At 36.2% G+C, this 22,603-nt stretch overlaps 1 protein-coding gene across 3 annotated transcripts in view; it reads right to left on the bottom strand.

Annotated features, from left to right (window-relative positions):
- The window catches only part of Slc25a12 (solute carrier family 25 member 12), an 84,144-nt gene that overhangs the window by 3,517 nt on the left and 58,024 nt on the right, over positions 1 to 22,603 (bottom strand). For all 3 annotated transcript variants that reach the window (XM_076865778.1, XM_076865779.1, XM_076865780.1), the window contains 5 exons: positions 21,840 to 21,998; positions 18,187 to 18,239; positions 17,854 to 17,934; positions 4,676 to 4,816; positions 2,614 to 2,752 (listed from right to left, as the gene is read on the bottom strand). In XM_076865778.1, the coding sequence (XP_076721893.1) occupies positions 2,614 to 2,752; positions 4,676 to 4,816; positions 17,854 to 17,934; positions 18,187 to 18,239; positions 21,840 to 21,998 (573 nt within the window). The remainder of the gene's footprint in view (positions 1 to 2,613; positions 2,753 to 4,675; positions 4,817 to 17,853; positions 17,935 to 18,186; positions 18,240 to 21,839; positions 21,999 to 22,603) is intronic.

Below are 22,603 nucleotides of genomic sequence, written 5' to 3'. Positions count from 1 at the left end.
CTAAAGAACTGTGAAAAGAAAAAAATGCAACAATAGTAACAGGATGATTCCCAAGTGTTCCCTTTCAGTTTCAATTATTTTATCTCCTTTTTTTCCTCAAATGTGATCATTTTATGTACAAAATATAAGAATAATGTCAATTTAACAAGCTGCTGAATGTATCTGACACCCAACTGTGATGTTTTTTGCTGAATCTTGTCAACTGTACTGTATGAGGTAAATTGCGACACTAATAAGTACTAACTCACCTATTGGAGGGTAAGCTAACTTGAGAGTCTCCAGCTAACTTGAGAGTTGAATAACTCTTTTCAGACAGACTTACATGACAGGAATCATTACAACTGGAGCAAAAGGAAGCCAGGTGACCAGTTAAGGAACGGCAGGGGAGCTGATCATCAAAAGGCTTTTTATCTATCTCCTATGCCTGAGCTCCCTGGAGTCATATTGAGATTGATCATCAGCAGGACACACAAGATGGATTTCACAACCACACTTTTTACTTATAAAACAAAACAGGACACAGGAGCGACATAACGTTCCCCAAGGGGAAGAAATCCAATTTGGCCTAAATATTACTGTATCATCACTAGGCAGATGGAATGGGTGGCCTTGTGGGGGCTCTGTTAAGGAACGATGCAAATACCTCCACACAAGTGCACCCTATTCACATGAAACTAGGTAAATTGCCTCCTTTAGGAGACAGGATTCCAAATGTTCTCAGTGCCCGCCAGCAAAGCTTTACTGGTAAAAATTAGAAAAAATCATATCTCATTCTGAAAACACTTCAAATGTCTATGGGCAAGAAGATGGTGCTGACTTGGAATATGTTTACTTAGTTCAATCAACCACTGGCAAATTCCTGTCCATGATCAGAATGTTCTCTGCCTGTTTTTTCCTGCTGATTGGAAAGTACAAGGAAAAACTTAGAGGGAAAATGCTGGCCCCCATTTAAGAAGGGGAGATTGGCGCATATAAGAAAGGAGCCCGATGAACACTTCAGTACCAAGACTGAGCTAACTTTTAACGTTCAACTAACCAAAATTACTAATGGCAAAGGAAAGGGATTTGCTAAACCCAAAATTATGGCTCAAATCTCCCACAGGGAGTTTCTAAATCATCACAAGCCATCCTCTGCCATTATAGGCAAGAATAACAACATGTCCATCTCCACCCTCTCAGAACACACTGAGCACACAATAGTTCTGGACATGCTCAGGCTCTCCTGCTTTATAGCCAAAGCCACCAGAAAAGAATAAACCCGGCACCTGAGAACCAAACAGGGTACCTGAGCCCAGCTGGTCAGAGCCACATGGAGCTCTATAATGGCTTATTGCTGGCTATATGGAAAACAAATACATGACCTTTCCTTCCTCTGTCATTTCTTGAGTGTTGGTACACCCAAGGATGCCTGGTTCTCCCTTCTGTTCCAAGTTAGCTCCTTCCTAACTCATGAGTAAGGCTAGCCAGGCACAGTGATGCACACCTGTGATACCAGTGGCTCAGGAGGCTGACACAAGAGAATATCAAGTTCAAAGCCAGCCTCAGCAATTTAGCAGGGCCCTGTCTCAAAACAAAAAATAAAAAGGAATGGGGATATAGCTTATTAGTTAAATACTGCTGGGTTCAATCACCAGTACAAAAAAAAAAAAAAAGTAAGGCTGTACCTGTGAGATCAGAAGGAAAGGTCTTGGACTCTTCTTTCAAATGGAATCTCTTCTGTGCCTACTTTGGTATTTTATACTAGGTGAAAATTTTCATTCATTCCACTGACACTTATTGAGCTCCTATTATTATTACTATATTGGCTATATAGAAGGTAAAGATGAACAGAATGAAACTCCTATCCTAAAGCAGCACTTAGCCTAGTACAGATTATAAAACATAGAAACAAGTATGAACAAAAGAAAAATCCCAGCAACTGAGGAAGCAGAGGCAGGAAGATCCCAAGTTCAAAGACAGCCTCAGCAATTTTGCAAGGCCCTAAGCAACTTAGTGAAACCCTATTTCAAAATAAAACATAAGAAAGGGCTGGAAATGTGGCTCAGTGGTTAAGTGCCCCTGGGTTCAATCCCTGGTACAAAAAAAGAAAAGACAAGAGACAAAAAGTTAAGGATCTTGATGAAAATCAATGTCAGGAAGAATAGGGACAGCTTCACAAAGAGAACTCAATTTGGGGCCAAATCACATAAACTCCAATATATAGTGCTAGGAAGTAAGGGCATGCAAGACCTGTGCATCAGCATGGGGTGTAACAAAGCAGCTGATTTGATGAGAACTTTTCCACCTTAATGCTTAGCTTGGCGGCACCCAAGGTTTCAGGGGAGAGGGAGACTAAGAAACATGTTAATGATGAAAGCCCAATTTAGATGGGCAGATCTAATTTGACTCCAAGTTGCTAAGCTGCATTAAGCTGTTTATCCACATTATGCAAATGTAATTAACTCTCATCAGAATTACAGCACATCCCACAAAGGAGAAAAGGCAATCATATTTAACTAAGTCAGATACAAACAATAACTTTTCTAAAAAGAAAGGGGGAAAGTACATAGAGATTCTGTACTTCTCAAAGACAATGGGAGGAGAATTCTTTGGGTTAAAATATTCTGTAGTTACCTGCCATGGCTCCAGCTGCGAGGAGATTTAAACCTTTCACGTGTCCATTTTCATCAGCCAGAAGTAGTTTGCAATGAGCATAAACAGGAAAATAGATTGCAGAGAAGGGAATGTCTCGGAGGAAACACGCTTTGGCACCCTGTCACAGAGTCAGGAAATAGTACAAAACAGTGTGTAAACAGGGTGTGAATGCTCAAATGGGATCCAGAGGGCTTTCAGCCTGAGGTGTCCCTCAAACAGTATTAGAACTGATGTGGAAGGGAAATGGGGGTGGGAGAGATGAATGTAAGCACAGAATTTAATGGAGTGGATCCTAGAGTCCTAGACTTAATAACTGGGCAATGATAGTATTCTCACAAACAAGAATTTTCTGGTATTTCTAGTTTAGATTCAGATTTTTTTTTTTAATTAATCAATTTGATTTTGTTGTGGTAAAAATACAGAAGATGAAATCTACCCTCTTAAATTTATGAGCATATAGTACAATATTAATTACAAGCATAGGGTTCTAGAAATCTTTATAACTTATTAATGTTGGCATAACTGAAAAGTTATATCATTTAATTACATTCAATTTTTTGAGATTAATAAAAATTTAATTCTCAAACCTCCAGGTTGCTTGTTTTATTTGGCTTTGGAAGGGGAAGAAAGTTGAGGGCAGAGTTGTAGGGGAGGCTTTAGACTTTAAATTCCAAGATTAATAGCTTAATTCCTAAGTAATTAGTAAAGATAGCCCAAAAAGACTATCAAATTATCAATTTGATCTCTATCAGTTTAAGAGTTCTTTCCATGCAAGGTAAAAGGCTACATAGGCAGGGGTGAGAGTAACTATTCTAAGGAATTTTTCCCTCTTTATTATCAATGTGCTAACTAGAAGTGGACTAGGAGAAACCCAGACAAATATTTTAGCAGGAGGTTTCCATGAGAGTAGAAAAAGTGATAGCTTGTCCCAGTGACTAAGGTCACAATGACCACCTTTCTCAACTTTGTCCACAGCAATCCAGCACTTGTTCCTAAGGAAAAGGCAAGCTAAACGGGGGGGGGGGGGGGGGGGGGGGGGGGGGAGAAAATTCAAGGACTCTAAAGGATAATACAGAGAGAAAAAATATTCATAAATTCAGCTCTGAAAGGGAATTCTAAAAAGGATGGAAATTAGAGGTGGAGAGGGAGGAGCAAAGTGTGCAAAAACTCTCTCGAGATAAGCATCATTGTTTGCTGGTCTCCAGAGAACCCTGTAGCTGTGTGATTCTAATCTAGAGAATGTCTAATTTCTAATTTTCAGCTACTGAAGCAAATTTACACATTCCTGCAATGATGGATCTATAAATAAATCGGATGCTGTGGAAACACAATTGCCTAGAGTGGCTAAATTTATGTATTCCCCCTTATACCAGGCAAAGGAATGGAAAGAAATACTCTTCCTTGTTTAAGAAAAATAATAGCTTCTGCTCCATTACATCTGATCTGTAATGATGGGAGTAAGTATACCTGCAGGGAAGGATCTGTTGACTGGCATTTTGCTAAAGTATAGTACACTTTTTTTTTTTTTTTAATGGAATTCATTATTGACAAATCCTACCACTTAACTTCTTAAAGATCTGAATCCTACCAAACTCTACTACTGTTTGACTGTGGTCAAATTATTAAGACAAAGAGAAGCTCCTATTGGGAGGATAACAATAGAGATAACTCAGATTCAAAATAAAGACTATTTTGAAGTTCTAAACCCCCAGCAAAGAGAATACCAAAGAAACTTCCCAAGCCCCCATGGAATTAAAGGCTGAGAGCCTGAAGCCAGCAGGTCTGCAGTGCAGGCCTCCCTGCCAGAGGCTTCACAAAAGCTGCAGACGACAATAGGAGAATGTGATTGTGTATCCCACTGCCTTTAATAGCAGCGTCCTGATTTTTTCTTTTTGTTTGATTTTCTACTCCATGGAGAAACCTGCCGGACAAGATTGCTTTTCAAACTAGTGGGGACGAAGTCTGGTTTTCACATTCTTTCACATTTATATTGAGTACATTACAACTTCTTTGCTGAGCTAGCCCAAGGGAATCAACCCACCTTATACAGACCAAAAAGTCCCAAGTCCCGTAGCACATTCAGGGCACTGACTCTGGGTCCTGTGGTGATCTCTCCGGCCACCTGCAGGCGAATCTTCACTATCTCCAGTGGGTTTGTAAAGATGACCTGAGAACCCCCAGCCTGCAGGCAAAGGAGAAGAGACAGAAGCAATTCCACATCAGAGCCAGAGTGTCGATGTAAATAAGAAAAAACTAGGAAACTTTCATTTCTCCCTCCCTCCCTCCCTTCCCCCCTCCTCACACACACACCTTTACACCTCCCTCTTATTCATTGGAAAAGGATGCTTTAGCTGACGCTTTATCTGATGCTCTGAGAGATGGTCCCTGTCACAGGTCAACCTATGTCTGGGTTTGTTTCTATTTAAAATGTCAAGATTGTTCCTCAGACCAATCTTAACCAAGATAAACCCAGCCATATTAAAAATATCAAAACAAATAAGCCTAGTTTGGAAAACAAATGTGAAGGCAGATGTGGCAGTAGGGTACCTACCCAGTGAAAGGGGAAAATATGACAAAAGACTGGTATCTTTTATATACTGGAGCTATAACCCAGATCTATAATGTTTCTTAGAAAGCATTCCCTTAGCCTAGCCACTTGCTTCTACTTCCTTGGATTGTAGAACAATTAACAACACTTTGGCCCCTCAGAAGTATCTCAAGTTTGAGAGAGGGAAGTCTCCAATTCAAATTCTAAAATAGATGAGCCTGAGAGAACTCTAAGACAGATAGACAGATAGCTAGCTATCCCACACAAAAGGAGGAAATTTAGAAAGATAAATTTCGGTATCATTTCAGACAAAACCAGAAAAACTCTTGTATGAAGAGCTAAGAAATGGAACATCTATCTAGTTACCATGAGTACAACACCCTCAGATAAAAGCCACATTCCATACTCTTAGTGGTGAGTGATAAAAGATTTGAATTTGGATAATCATAGTGTATTTGCATCTGAAATTTGTTAACTAGTAAAGAAAAAAAAGAATGTTTAAAATAAATACTACCAACTCCTTTTTGACATCTGTAAGAAAGAAAAGATGTGTAGCTATGGATACATAAAAATAAATAAAATATATATTATCTCTTTCCATGAAGTGAAAAAATCCAATTTATACACTGTCATCTTAAACTGTGGTTGTTTACATTATATATATAATCATAACTCTATTCATATAATATTCATAATCATATTCATATAATCATTAAGTAATCATAACAACTGCAATGCATGTACCATGTGAAATATGAAATGTGTGCCTCATTGGGGGCACTGTGATTCCATGGGTATCAAAATGCTACAAACAATACCCAAAAAACTGCACAGGCAACCTCAATAGCATATCCATGCTTTAATTTCACAACAACTGTCCTGCTCATTTATGTAAAACCCACAACCCTTTCCAAAGAGCAGCAATGTTGTGTTGCTTGGCGCATTTTCCAAACCACTCTGGGACTACAAAACCCCACAGCTACACAAGTTCCAACTTTGACCATTTCCTCTTGTCATAATCCACAACTGCCAACACTGACACTAGATCCTTTCCTCTTTCCTGGATTCCCCAGGGCCTAAATCCCTCTCTACCAAACAAGGAATGCAGCGATTTGAGGGCACACTTGCACACACTCTGTGCAGGAACACTGTTTCCTGTAACTCCCTGACTCAAAGCAATTCAGACCACTGGCACACAGGTCCCCCAACAATGTACTGACCCAGTTTTATATGTTGGTATGCCTGCATTTCTCTCTCTTTTAATCTGTTGCACTGCAGGCAGAAGGGAGCATATCAATGTTTGAATCTAAGCAAACAATACTTTCAAAAGGATTGCTGAGGGAAAAATTATGTTAAACTGATAATCCAAGTAATTACTCCTGTAGCTAGTATTAAAGACCAAACCAATTGGAAAAGTTTACTACTTCCCTGAAATCTTTTGTTTAAATAATTGTTGCAAAGACTATCTTTGGGAAATGTGTTTTATATTCCAAGCAGATTAAAAAAAAAAAAAGAATAGAACAGGACTACAAATTTTAATCATAATCCCCCAAATTTGCTACCATCAGACAGTGTCAGCCCTAGGTGCTAAGTGTTATATGTGGACATTTTGTTTTAAATAAATACAAAGTTCTTTCATGCTTTTAATTATTAGTAAATTATAATATCCGGCAGAGCAGGGGAAGTACAATCTGCATTCCCCAACTCCAAGTTCCCTCTCATCCCACCTCCCTTCTACCATGGTCACTTTTGGAAAAAAATGCCAGTTTATTAAGATTTGTTCTTCTTTAACAATTCTTCATATTTCTTTCCATCTGTACAAATAACAAACTACCTACTAAAATTCTACTAAAACAGTACAATAGAGAGGAGGTGACAACATTTTCAAATACATTCCCCTTAATTGTTACATGTTTTAAAAGTTAGTTACCTTACAGTAAGATACAAAAATGCATTGGACATGAACACAAAACTAAACTGATATGCATTTATAAACATACCTAACCTGGCAAGGGAACATACAAACAATGAAACGATGACACATTATAGCAAGGCATACAACTATAGTTTATTTCTCACCTACTTATTCTACTGTACTAGAAAGAGCAAAACTTCCAGCAATTATGTAGTTTGTATATATTTAAAAACCAATAAACATTTTTTAAAAAAACCTTATGATAAGCCTAGAAACATGTAAGTAAATACTATCCAGGAACACTGAATAAATTTAGACTAAATAAATAAATAATAGTTTAGACTGACGACTGCTATATGTCTAAAACTTTGGATGTTTATATCATTTAAAGGGCAAATATGCACTGTCCTTTTAAAAACTTTGATGTTGACCACTATCTTAAACTGGAGATAGGGGGAGGGGCAATAAAATCTGAATTAGTTTATTATACTGGTAAGTAACTAAGCAACATAAAGATTATGATGTTATCATACCCTTCAACTGAATCTTCTCCCTCTGAGAAACAAATACATTTCTTCTATTCTAAAACTCTGCTAATTTTAAGTGATAGCATTAAGAGAATAACAACTTTTCAAAGGAAAAAAGCACTGCTTACAAATTATACATTTAATGTATAGAATTTCATGAACATTGTAAATTTTCAATGAAAAAAATAGTACCTATATTTATACAAATATGATGTTTGCTAATGTTTTGTTTTGTTGTGCTGGGAATTGAACTCAGGGGCACTGTACCACTGAGCTATATTCCAGACATCTTTATTTTGAGACTGTCTCATGAAGTTGTCCAGGCTGGTCTGAAGCTTGCAATTTCCTGCCTCAATTTCCCAAATAGCTGGGATAACAGTTATGCACCACCATGCCAATTTGTTTGCAATTTTATTTTTATTATGTAAGTGCACATGTATTTATTGTGTGTGTGTGTGTGTGTGTGTGAGGGGGCAGGGGGTATAGGAGGATGGGTGTTCACGGATGATAGGCAAGTGCTCTACCACTGAGCCACAAACCCAGTTTGTTTGCTAATTTTAATAAGAACAAAATTGAACTGAAAAAATTCAAATGCTCAATAGAAAACAGTTAAATAGAAGCAAATTATATACTTTTAATAAAGCAATGCAAGTTGCCACTAAATCATGACAAATTACATAAACAGAATGAAAAATATTAGCTACACATTTGATCACAAATATGTCAAAATATTTTACTTAAGTTTACCAAAATCAAAGTGAGTTAAAGATTAAAACATTAGTTGTACAGTAGAAAGAGAAACTGAAGAACTGGAAGAAAAAAATTTAATAGCATACCTTGTTGCACCTTTTAAATTCTGGAATAATATGAATGTATAAACTACTCAAAAATGACAACAGAGAGAACCAGTCTTGAGTTTCTTTACAGACTAAGTGCTCCTTCATACATTCCTCCTCACAGCAAATTTGATAATTTTTATAGTTTAAATCTATTTTTTTAGCTGGTTGACATTAGTCATCTGTGGATTCAAACTTTAAAAAGCATACACACATACACACACGTTCGTATACACACAAACACACACTAAAAAAAAAAAAAACTAACCAAATATAGCTAATTATTGGAAATAATAGACATCGAGATACATAAAATTTAGCCAGGCATAGTGGCACATAGCTGTAATGCCGGCTACTTGGGAAGCTAAGACAGGAGAATCACAAATATAAGGCTAGCCTGTACAATTTAGTGAGATCCTGTTTCAAAATTTTTTAAATGTAAAAAAGTAATGGGAGTCAAGGCTACTGGGAATGTAGCTTAGTGGTAAAGATCTTCTTGCCTATTAGGACTTAGGCCCTGGTTCCAATTCCCAACACAGCAAAACAAAAAACAAACAAAGATGTATATTGTGTATAATGTGGGTGGTTTATAATAAACCATCCACAATATACAACTGCATAGATTTAAATGGACATGGTTAGATTTGACATCTTGCTGCTTCTGATGATTTACATTAAATAACATGCCATATCTTTGGTGAATTTTTTCATTCACCTCATCACCAAATTCAGCTTCTAACCCTGTAATCCGTAAGTTTTCCTCAGCAAATCTGCTACTTAGGGGGCTGGGAGCACAGCTTACTAGAGGAATGTTTGAGTAGCATGCATAAGGCCCTGGGTTTCATCCCTGACGTGGGGGCAGAAGAGGGAGGTATAGATCTGCTACTTATTTTTCTTAAAGAAATGGAAACACTAATATTGAAACAGACACTTTTATTTTTTAGTACTGTCATTTTGTTGTAGTTGTTCTAAAACTGAATTAAAAAGACAAAGGGGAATAAATCCCATTTAAAATAAGGGTCACCATTATGTGACAAAAAATTGAAAGAATGTTCATTTAATCTTATGTCACACCACTTTTTAATGAGAAAATAAACCAACTAAAGTTAGCAGGAAAAGTTTGTAGGGAAAGGATGTGATATTAAAGTGTCATTGGCCTCCAATGTGCCCAAGACTGAGGATTTGGCATAGTTACATACATAGGATTTGGCCACTTCAACCTTCTGCCCTCACAATCCTACCCCAGGGGGAGGGTCCACAGAGTATGGACTGGGCCCTGTTTATCCAAGTCCCTTGCTTCTGGCTTTCTTTGATCTCTTGTCTCTATAGTTTAGAACCCTTTCCCTCCAGCCACAAAACATCTTATCATGGAACTCACTATAAAAACTTCCCTCACTAAAAAATCTAACTTCAATTTATTTAAGGCCATGCAGTTACTCAAGCAGATGTACAAAATATGTGGGGGTTTTGTTTTGTTTCGGTAGTACTGTGGATTGAACTCAGGGTATTGTGCATACTAATTGAACATTCTACCACTGAGCTACATCCACAGCCCCCAAAATATGTGTATTTTAAATACCCAGAACAAATCAATAAGTGTTCCCAAATGAGCTGTCACTAGCACTGACTCAAGAGAAACAGCAACAGTAACTCTGTCCTATAGACCATCAACCAAACATTCTTACTTTCATTAAGCAATAGGAAATAGCTCTTTCTAAAATAGTCTAAGATAGTACTAGTTTAAAAAGAACAAACTGCAATGTTCATTGCTAAGTGATAAAATACAGCTGGCTGTTGTGATATAAAACTATACATACTTACATCTAGGGTAAAGGAAGTGCTATGGTCTCAATGTTGGTATTTCCCCCAAATTCATAGTTTAGAACCTATTCCCCAGGGTGACAGTATCAAGAGGTAGGACCTACAGGACGTGATTAAATCTTGAGGCTTCTGTCCTCATGAATGGGCTTGGTAACCTTATAGAAGAGGTTGAGGGTAAATATCTTGTCCCTTCCTCCATGTGAGGGTACAGCAACAAGGCACCATTATCACCCTGGAAATCTGCTGGCACCTTGATCTTGAGCTTCCCAGAATTATGAACAATAAATTTATATTATGAAGTACCCAGTCTAAAGGATTTTGTTATAGCTGCCAGAACAGGCTAATAAAAGAGGTATCAAAATCCCTGTGTACCTATCATACAACACTTTTAACTTGTGAGCATACATTTACATATTCACGTTAAGTATGTAGGCATAAAGTTGGGACCATACAGATACCCCTGGAGATGGGAGACAGGGGAGCAATTTAAAGATGCAAAAGAAAAGCTTATAGAGGAAGATGCAAATAGACTTCTTCAGTTAGGGAGCTGGGTAGCTACAGATTCTGGCCACAAAGATTGCTAAATGCTCCAATTAACAAGTAAGATTTCTGCTGCACCTATATGAGGAAAGGGCATGTGTATGTGCCCACACATGTGCACACATCCATAAACTAAAAAGAAGAAACTTGGGACAGTGGAAAGATTCTGGGTTTAGAAGCCTGTTGACCTAGATAATCATAAGCCAATCCAATTCTTGGTTTCCTTGGGATCCCAACAACTGACCTATCTATTTCATAGGGCTTTGGAGTGCTAACTAAGGTGAGGGCACTATGTAGATTAAAAACAAGACACAAAAGAAAGGATGTGTCCTCTATGAAGTATGTTTGCACATGGCTGCGGAACTTTATCTGCAACATGAGGAGATTACTTTAGCCCTTTGCTAGCAATAAATACATTTTGGATTTTATCATTTCCATCTACTCAGAAGTAAACACACTCTGAAGGAGGTAAGTCAGTCAGGTGAATAGTAAACTGACCTGTGGTTAGTTTTTAACAAAAAATAATAGGTACTTACCAGAGATATCTTAAATGTCTTTCCAAATTGACAAAACTTGGTTTTGTCAATTTGGAAAGACATTTAAATTTATTCCCAAATAAGTTTCTGGATACATCCAAGAAACTATATATAGTCAAATTTTCTTAAAAAAAAACTACTCCAAACACCATGAAGAAAAATAATAATGTAATCAGTCAGAGACTATGAAAAATATAACACATGTACACATGTATCTGACAAAAACCATATCCATGATGTATAAAGAACTATAAATCAATAACAAATATGAATAACCTATAAAAAAAAAAGGTAGGCAAAAGACTTAAACAAATACTTCACAAAAGAGATACAAGAAGGGTTGGGGATGTGGTTCAAGTGGTAGCGTGCTCGCCTGGCATGCGTGCGGCCCGGGTTTGATCCTCAGCACCACATATAAACAAAGATGTTGTGTCCGCCAAGAACTAAAAAATAAATATTAAAAAATTCTCTCTCTAACTCTAAAAAAAAAAAAAAAAAAAAAAAAGTTACAAGAAAAGCCAGTAAACCATATGAAAAGATAATATTTTTAGGCATCAGGGAAAAGCAAATTAAAACCACAATAACAGGCTGGGGATATAGCTCAGTTGGTAGAGTACTTGCCTAGCAAGCACAAGGCCCTGGGTTCAATCCTCAGCATGACCACAAAAATAAAAAGCAGAAAAAACCACCACAATAACATATCATTTCATACTAACTAGAATGACTTAGAATGACTAAGAGCAAAAACATTAAGAATTTTGAACATTAGTGAGGATGTGCAATGACTGGAATACTTACACACTGCTAATAGGAGAGTAAGATGTCCTGTCCACTTCTAAGAAGTAATTGGCAGTTTCTTTTAAGTTGAACGTACATCTACCCTATTCTACTCTTAGTAACCCCCCAAAAGAAAACATGTTGACAAAAAGATTGATACAACATTTATAGCAACATATTTATAACAAACAAAATATGGAAACAATCCAAATGTTCATCAACAGAAGAATGGATAAACAAAATGTTATACAATTATACAATGGAATAATACTCAGCCAAATTATAAAAAAAAAAAAAAAAATGCAGACAAATCTGATTCCCACATAACAACAAGGATGACTACTTGAAAGCATGTTAAGCAAAAGAAGCCAGCCATGAAAAAATGCATTTTGATATTCCATTTATATGAAATTCAAGTACAAACAAAACTTAAGACAGAACTCAGAACTATAGTTGCATCAGGGAAGTAGGCTAAGAGACTGACCGGATAGAGGCATGAATGGATTTTCTGGAGCACTGTCTTGGGTAGTAATCAAATACACAATCTGTTTATAGTTCTATTTACAAAAATTGTATTCTATTTTTTCTCTTTTCTTTTTTGGTGCTGGAGATCAAACCCAGATCCTCACACATTAGGCATGGGCTCTACTACCTGAGCTACACCCCCAGCTCTATATTTGATTTCTAAAGTGAGATGTTCCACTTGTGACTCTATCCTTCCCTTAGTGAAAGCAGCTTGCTTTTCCAATCAGAAAGTCAAAGTCAATGAAACTTCCATTTGGCTTAAAAAAGAGAACGTGTGTGAACCGTGTTCACTGTGTTCATACACACGATGCAGAAGAGCGTGTACACATGTACAGTATATGAAAACTTTAGAAGGAAACATGCCAAATGTTAGCAATGAAAAATAAAGTTGGGGGCTGGAGTTGTGGATCAGTGGTGGAGCACTGGCCTGGCACGTGTGAGGCTCTGGGATCAAGTCTCAACACAAAATATAAATGAATAAAATAAACGTCCATCGACAACTAAAAATACAAAAAAAAAAAAATTTTTTTTTTAAAGCTGTTGTTTGATAATCTCTCTTCTCAAGGTAAAAGATCCTAAAAATGTAAAGATTAAAAAATGGCATTAAATATCAAAGACCTAAATGTAAGAGCTAAAACTATAAAACTTTTAGAAGAAAATAGACATAACTCTTCATGATCTTGCTTTAGGCAATGATTTTTTAGACATAATACAAAAAGCACAAGCAGCACAAGAAAAATAGATAAATGGGACTATATTAAAGTCCAATTCTTCAAAGAACATCATCAAGAAAGTGAAAAATATTTGAAAATCACATATCTAATAAGGTAGTCATATTTCGCATATATGAAGAACTCTTATAACTCAATAATAAAAGACCACCAATTTAAAAATGGGTAAAGATTCTGTATAGATGTTTTTCTGAAGAAGATTATACAAATGGCCAATATGCACATGAAAAGATGCTCAATATTATTAGTTGTTAGACCACAAATAAAATGCCACACTTCACACCCAGTAGTATACCTACAATGAAAAGGCAGACAACTGGCAAAGATGTGGAGAAAATGGAACTCATGAACTACTATAGAAATGTAAAAGTGTGATCATTTTTGGAAACAGGATTTTGGTTCCTTAAAATCCTAACTGGAATTGCCATATGACCCTCCACTAATTCCACTTATAGGTAGGTACCCAAGATAAATGAAAACATTTGTGCATTCTTTCATAGCTGGTTTCTTTTGCTTAACATGTTTTTAGCATGGTAGATGGGGATCAGATTTCTATGTTTGTTTGTAAAACCTTATATACCAATGTTTACAGCAGCATTATTCACAGTAAACAAAAGATGGAAACAACCCAAATTTCCATTTACTGATGAATGGATAGACACAATGCTATATATCCATATATTGAGCAATAAAAAGGAATGAAGTATTGATATATGCTAAAACATAGATAAAGCTTGAAAGTATGCTCTGTGTAAGAAGACAGGCACAATGGCATATATGATTCCATTTATATGAAATATTTAAAACTTTGTGAATCTACAGAAATAACGTATATTAACGGTTTGTTAGAATTTGGAATGAGGTGGGAAAATTGGAGGGGGACAGATAAGGATATTAGTTTTCTTTTTGTGGTGATGTAAATGTTAAAAATGATTGAGAGTATGGTTGCACAACTCTGAATATACTAAAATCCAATTTAACTGTACATGTTAAATGGGGGAATTGTATAGTATGTGAATTGCATGTCAATACAGCAGCTTTATGACAGGTTGGGAATATATCTTGGTGGTAAATCACATGCTTAGCATATGCAAAGTCTGGTGCCAGGCATGGTGGTGCATGCCTGTAATCCCAGGGGCTCGCAAGGCTGAGGCAAGAGGATCCCAAGTTCAAAGCCAGCCTCAGAAAAGCAAGGAATTAAGCAACTTAGTGAGACCCTGTTTCTAAATAAAATACAAAACAGGGCTGGGATGTGGCTCAGTGGCCAAGTGCCCCTGAATTCAATCCCCAGTTTCCACCCCCATGAAATGCCCTGGGTTTGTTTTCCATTGCAACAACAACAAAGCTGTTATTTTTAAAATTTTGCCTGAAACATAGTATTCAATGAATAAGAAAATGAACAAATAAAAGAATGAATGAATGGACATATATCAAATGTGAAAGAATATGGTTTTGGAGGCAGAAATAGTTTTAATTTCAACTTTGCCATTTACTAAGTGCTGGATCTCACTGAGGTTTTAGTGAACCTAGTTAGGAATAATAATGAGATAATTGCTATAAAATGTTCAGCCCAGTAGGAAAAGTCCCTACTGCTCATTAGGAATCTAGCAGATCAGGCTACATTAAAAGCAAAAATCAGTGCAACGATAGTAATAATATTTTAGCTAAGTTGGGTAGTAAGGGTGTGGATGTTCATTTAATTATTCCTCTTTATATCCACATAGCATGTATTCTTTTGCATGTATCAAATATCACATATCTTTAAAAACTGATCATAGGCTAGAAATGTAGCTCAGTGGTGGAGTCATGCTTAGCATGCATGAGGTACTGGGTTTGATCCCCAGCACCAAAAAAGAAAGAAAAGAAAATATCATAAAATAAAACAAAGAACAACAATGAAAAATATATAATGCCAGAGGACCAGATTTTTACTTCTTCATTACTTCATGATTTAGACAATACACATAGTTTTTTAGAAAGGACAATGTTATAGTTATTTCCATGGCAACAAAATTTTCCTCTCACCTATCTTCAAGAAACTTAAAGCCTAGGTCTTAGCTAACTGATGTGGTGATGCACATCCGTGATTCAAGCAGCTCAGGAGGTAGAGGCAAGAGGATCGTGAGTTCAAAGCCAGCCCCAGCAATTTAGCAAGGCACTAAGCAACTCAGTGAGACCCTGTCTCTAAATAAAACTCAAAGTAGGGCTGGGGATGTGGCTCAGTGGTGGAGTGTCCCCAAGTTCAATCCCTGGTACCCATTAAAAAAAAAAAAAAGCCTATTGTTCAGTTTCAGTCATTTCTTCCAAATTAACCTGTATTAAGGTACAACTTTAAAATTGGATAATTTTTGGAAGAAGATCAGAACTGTTCTCACAGGTAGCACTGACAGTACTCAAACACCTTCAAGGACACTGTACTTGTATCATCGATACCTCAGATAGTGAGAACTCTCAGGAACAGGATGTCATGCAGCTACTTGCTTCCCAGTGTTTACAATCCAGGAAAGAGTATCTTGTATCCCATAGTGCCTGGTATTCTTTGGTTTCACCCTATATGTCCAAGACTTTATTCTCTGTTGAAATTTATCAAATTTTGGAAGAAATAGTCATTTACACTGTAGTATGAATTCATCAGTAAAAACTCAATAATTGCATTTTCTTTCATCTCTGAATAAAGACATTTAAAGTTGGAAGCAGAAAATGTTCAAGGTAAAGAACTGCAGACAACCTAATTATTCTGCCTAGAGCCCAACCTAACTATTTCCATTCTGTTAATTTCCAGCTAGACAATTCATTAAAGCTTCCAGAAATGAGTCATGATTAAGTAAGAGATTTAGAATGTCAGCACAATCCTCAATATTTAAACAGAAATCCTTAGAAGTTCAAATCTATAAATGGGGTCCATACCCAGGAATAAGAAAGGAACCAAGTTATCTGATTATAATTTAATCTCTTAGGTTACATGTCAGACATGGGAATAGGTCAGTTTTATGGCCAAAATCCTTCATCACAAATACAAACAGAAATAATTAGCTCTGTGGAAATATTTATTTATTTATTTACTCATTTATTTATTTATGCATGCATGCATGCAGTATTGGGAATTGAACCCAAGGTTTCACACATGCTAGATGCTTATTCTACCACTTAGTTATATCCCCAGCCCTTTTTTTTTCTATTTTATTTTGAGATGGTTTCACTGTGTTGCCCTGGCTGACCTCAAACTTGGAATCATCCTTCCTTAGTCTCCTGAGAAGCTGGTATTATAAGGAATATTGGACAGAAAGAGCATGACTTAGGTTTCTGGTAAATGTATGCACATGCTGGGGTAAAAATGAACTAGGAAACTCCTTAACCAAATAGAAGCTAACCACTTAGATAAATATTTATAATTTACAAAGTTTATCTCACTAGATGAGAAACAATTAGAGTATCTAGTTGGGATAGAGAGGAGAAACTACAGTTTGGTGATCCACCTAGGTAAGAGTTTTATTTTTGTCCATTGTTTATCCTCAGAATGCATTGCTCAGAATGTATACAAGAAACATACATGTAAACACACACACATACCCAAATCCACCTCTTTTATTAGAACTTTGGGTGCAGAAAGGTAAGACTTAGTATGTGTTAGGCTGACAAATCTCATCAAGGAGAACCTGAACAACCTACCTCTATGAGCCAGGGGGCATCTTTTCTGAATTAAAACTTCAGAGTTCATTGACCTCATCACCTCAGGCTCAGCAACTAAAAAAGTTTTAGTGAAGACTACCTGCTAATTCAGCTAGAAGTTATTTACATTATTTACACTTTCAGGAACAAAATGGACTAAAGAAGTATGAAACAAATTACATTCTCAAATGTGAAACAAATACCAGAAGTAAAATTACTTGAGTTGTAATTTAGATATGATAATTGGCCTAAATCAAACATAAAGCTTATATTTTTAAGACAGAGCCCTTGTGCTGTAAGTAAGTATAATCTGAACCTTTAACTTTACAATTTTTATCAATAGCTGCAATATAGTTTCAGAAGCTGGCCACACCCTTCAGTCCCTTAAATAAGGAAAATTATAATTATACCACAATTGCTTACTAACACCTAAAATATAAAGGTTCAATTAATTAGTCATCTCATACCTAAAAGGTCCAGTCGATATAAATATGTGATATCTCTACTCAATGCTATTTTTGCTGTGATAGTTAAGAATAATAAGAATCAGGATTTTTAAAAGTCTGTAAGGTTATGCTTCAGAAACTTCTAAGAGAGCTGATGAAAATAATATCTCTTTTCTGTCCTCAAAACCACTTAGATTGTACAAGAAAATTAAAAAATCATTCCACATGAGAAAACCTGCTTTGAATCACTTGAGTTCAAGGGAAATGGCACTCAGTTATTATACCCTGCATGCAAAAAATATTAAAGGAATATAATTGCCACAAGAAACACCCAGGATTTATACTTACACAACCTCCAGCCAGGACTTCCGCTGGAAGTGGAATAGAGCCATCTCTTCTGGTAAATTTGTCCCGGACAAAATCATTAACCTAATTAGAAAGATAATATGTCAGTTAACCAGAATTCCCAACCATTTCCTCTACTGTTGCTTTTCCAAGTCAGCAAAATATTTGTCTCATAATAAAATTATTTAATTTGCCAAAGGTTTACATATAAATGTAAAGTTTTACAAGTGTCTTGATAGTGTACCAGTCTCAGCAGCATCAATTTTAATTTTTAACTTAATCTAAATAAATGGCAATCTAAATAAATGACTTAAGTTTGGAGAGAAAGAAACTTACAGTTAATTTAATGGCCTTTTCTGGAGCAACTCCTATTAGTTGTGGTATCAGACCTAAGTAAAGAGAGAGAATCAATAGCAATATAAATTACTAAATACTTACACAAAAGCCCAAGAAGGAAGTGCTTTCTTCATACTATTTACCCAGCAAACATTTTAGGGTTTTAATTAAAAGTGATTACCCTAAAAACTCTATACATGTATGTAATAATCATTTACAAGTCAAATATAATGTCATGTTTTCTTGAGGCTATAAGTCCTTTTCTTAAACATGCTTTGTTAAAAGCCTAGCTATCTAGTACCTTCTAAAAAAGTACAGGAGGAAAGAATAGAGTCTATGGGATTTCTCTACTCTGGGAATACTGCCAATAGCAACAGAACCAAATTCCCTCCCTTGTTACAACCGACAATATACAAACATATACAGACACTTTATGGAAGTTAATGCTGTCTACCTGGAAAACCTCTGAATAGTGTTTTGTTAAGTACACCCAAATTTTACAAAAAATAATGCTATTGACATAACAGCCTACAGTAACTTGATTATTATAGAAAACCAACTCCCATAATTTTCTCTTCAGAGAAATCCAGCATTCAGTATTCATCTATTTAAAAGGAAGTCACAACTGCAAAGAAAAATGCAGTTTCTAGTATTATCTGATGAATATTTTCTATTAAAAAATGCCTTTTATATTTGCATTTACTAACATGTGTCAACCTTAAGACATTTCAAAAGAATCCCCTCAAAACAAAAGAAACTGTTATTCTTAGAAAGTTAAATTTCCCAGGCAGGTTGCAAACTAGAAAAAAAAAAAAAAAGTATAAATGATTCAACATCTGTAGATATTCCAAGGGTTCAGCTCTCTAAAGCACACAGCTTATCCAAATTGTTAGCATACATTTTTTTTTTTAAAGATGCTAACAATAAACATTTTATATCCTTAAGTCATTCAGCCCAGGGAGTTACATATGTGTTTGCATGCTCACTCACTGCTGATCTTAAGCCTACTTTGAGGACAGTGCTGAGTGATGTTCCATGAGTTGAGAGCCAGCAAATAATCATGCATACAGGCTACTGTCAGTCAAACTGAATTATCAATAGCAAACACAAATCTGCACACACCTTTCATGGATAGCAGAATGATTTAAAAGAATGAATCAGCAGATGGCAGTCTTAACTTTCTAACTCTCATGATTATCAGGCCCTATTATTTTTAATCTAACTTCCATACAACCATGCCAGCATGGGTATTTGTTTTACAACTTGCCATACTAAAGCTTGTGGAATTTTAATAAAGTACTGACTTGTGTCATGTTATCATTGTTGCCTGCAAAGAAATTTAGCTAATCTGTCAACAATTTTGTCAATCATCTGACAAAATAATGGACCAGCTCTAAACAATATATGACAATCTCAATAATCACAGTGCTCACATACAGAACTCCTAGAATCTTCTCCTTAATACAAAAATCTCTCATTTAAGGACTGAGTTTATCAGTTCATATCCCAAATAGAGCCAACAATCTCTTCCCCCACTTACTGTGTTGTACCCATTTAATTAGTATGGTACCTCTTCCACATGAAATCTTGGCCAGGTACAGTGACTCATACCTTTGTGCCCACAGTGGCTCGGGAGGTTGAGGCAGGAGGATCACAAGTTCAAACCAACCTCAGCAATTTAGTAAGGCCCTAGCAACTTAGTGAGACCCTGTCTCAAAATTTAAAAGAAAGAAAGAACGAAAGAAAGAAAGAGCTAGGATGTAGCTAAGTGGTTAGGTGCCCCTGGGTTCAATCCAAAAAAGAAATTTTCTGTGAGCATTTATCCTTGGAAAGGCTAAACCATGCATTATATATCCAGGTTTCTTCTAATTAAGAACATTCTTTTTGTAGAATAAGGAAGAGAAAGGTCATTTTTCAACAATGAAAAGATTGGTGATGTCAAAGAGAAAAAACCACCATAGTGCCACGCAACTGATTCCCATTAAATAAACTCTAGACATACAGGGCTTAATCAGTTTAAAACAAGCCTTCACATGGGCAGATCTACTTTTGGGAGAATGCACACCTCTTCTCATGGAATATACGCTGTACAACCAGAATTTAAAGAAGATACAGTTGTGAATTTTTAAAATTTTGTATATTAATTTAATTTTTATTAATTTTTTGAGCAAAATTAATTAAATTTATTCTCAAGAATGGGGTATTCGAGCCCAGTTTGAATTCAAAATAACTCTCTTCTCTTATTCTATAAATGCCAAAAACCGAACATCTTCATCATGCTCTCCTTCAAATAAGTGTGTTAGTTACATTCTTAACTTGAATACTTAAACATAATGCTAATTAGAGGTGTTTTTTCTTCTGTCCATGAGCCTATAGCTTTTTTATTTAAGTTTTTTTTAAATACATTTTTCTAAGTTGTATATAGCCAGAGTACCTTTATTTTATTTATTTATTTTATGTGGTGCTGAAGATCAAACCCAGTGCCTCACATGTATAAGGCAATTGCTCCACCACTGAGCCACAACCCCAGCCCCAAGCCTACAGCTTTGCTCAGGCCCAATCTTTCTTTCCTAGGAAGAAGTTCTAAGCCAAACAGTTCAACAAAGCTCAGAATGAGCTTAGGAATTAATGAGACTCTGTGTGCAAACAAACAAGTACAGTAAAGTACATAAATATTCTGGACTTGAGCATGTTGAGAGTATTTTCAAAGAATTCCACGTGGCGCCCAAATGGATTAAAAAATTGACCCCCCCCCCCCACAAAGGAACTGTAAATTCTAATGTGAAAACATGTCCATGAAAGTCATTCTCTTTCCAAAGAGAACAAGTTCCTACAAAGCTGATGGGGGCTGGGGAGGATTCCGCACGGAGCTGCAGCCTCTGATGCTGATAGCACTGTGCTCAGTGCAGAGTTGGTGGTAACATTCCTGCAAAAGAAAATCTCTGCTATGACTGTGTGCCTCTAATCTCAGGGGAGGAAAGGAGCAAGAATGAGACTTAGAGCCAGAGGGCTTTCTACTGTTTTTTTTCTTAAACTTCAGTGAACCACTGGATAAGACTTATAGAAACTGTCTCTTCAGAAGAAACAAAAATATTTTATATTTCTTTTAGTTGAAACAAGTGCATTGAAGATAAACTCATCTTCAAGTAGAGCCTAGCTTCTTTGAGAAAAGAAGCTACTTTTTAGCTTCCATCCCTGTGTTCCACCTGCAGACATGTGCCTTAGTTTGTAAGAGCATGGTGATATAGACTCATGTTGGCACAAACACAAGATTTAGATTACAAGAAGTATAAATAGAAGGAAGAAGACACACAGGTCTTGTCTGCAGACTAATATTGCTAGTCACCAGAAACAATGTAAAAGAGGAAAATAAGCAAAGAGAAAATAGAGAGGAAGCATCTCTAAACTAACTAGGTAGGCTACATACTGGTTTCCATATAGTTAAAATCTGCTGCTGGGCTGTGGCTGTGGCTCAGTGGTAGAGCACTTGCCTGGCATGGGTGAGGCCCTGGGTTCGATTCTCAGCATCACATATAAATAAGTAATAAATGAATAAATAAAGGCCTATCCACAACTTTAAAAAATATTTTTTTTTAAATCTGCTGCTGGTGAGACAAGATCTCTACCTTTCACTGCTGCTGAGATTTGCTTACCCCGGTAGAGTCCAAAGAAGCCCTCATAACGCAAGACTTTCTTAAAACAGTCAAAGCTGTTTTTATACATCAGCTCCCCAACAACAGAGCCAGTGCCACGCTGGTTTTGCATCCGGGTCTTCACCAGATCTATAGGATACACTGCGGTGGCTCCCACAGCTACAAACAGAATAAGGTTTAGTCTTTAAAAAGCACACAATTAAATATAGAGTCTACAAGGACAATAAATCTCATCTGAAAGGGTGAGGATATAAAATATAAGATCTATTCTTACAAAAAAGACTTATTATTATTTCCTTCTCCCATACATAGTCAAAGGATGGCAGACTAACAACCACTGAAGGCAATAAAAAGAACTGCTTCAGAGAACAACTGTCAAGAATGATCTTTGATATCTTAGCTTCATAAGTTGAAAAGTAGATCATCAAGTCATCACCACTATCAGATAATTCACACTCAATTTCCCATAAAAACAACATTAAAATATTATGTATAACAATTCTTTATATTTTTCCATTAAATGCTATTACTGCAGTTACATCTTTTAAAAATATTTTTTAATTATCATGGGCACAATATCTTTATTTTGTTTGTTTATTTTTATGTGGTGCTAAGGACCAAATCCAGTGCCTCACATATGCGAGGCAAGCGCTCTGTCACTGAGCCACAACCCCAGTCCTACATCTTAATAATTATAAAATGACTATATATGCCAACCAAGTGGCTGTACTTTTAAAATCAAGTATACTAAAGCATTTTGGTAA

This window comes from Callospermophilus lateralis, chromosome 9 (assembly GCF_048772815.1).
Source record: "Callospermophilus lateralis isolate mCalLat2 chromosome 9, mCalLat2.hap1, whole genome shotgun sequence".
Classification (NCBI taxonomy): domain Eukaryota; kingdom Metazoa; phylum Chordata; class Mammalia; order Rodentia; family Sciuridae; genus Callospermophilus; species Callospermophilus lateralis.
The sequence above is the reverse complement of the archived record's forward strand: the minus strand, read 5'-3'. Positions and strand labels throughout refer to the sequence as shown.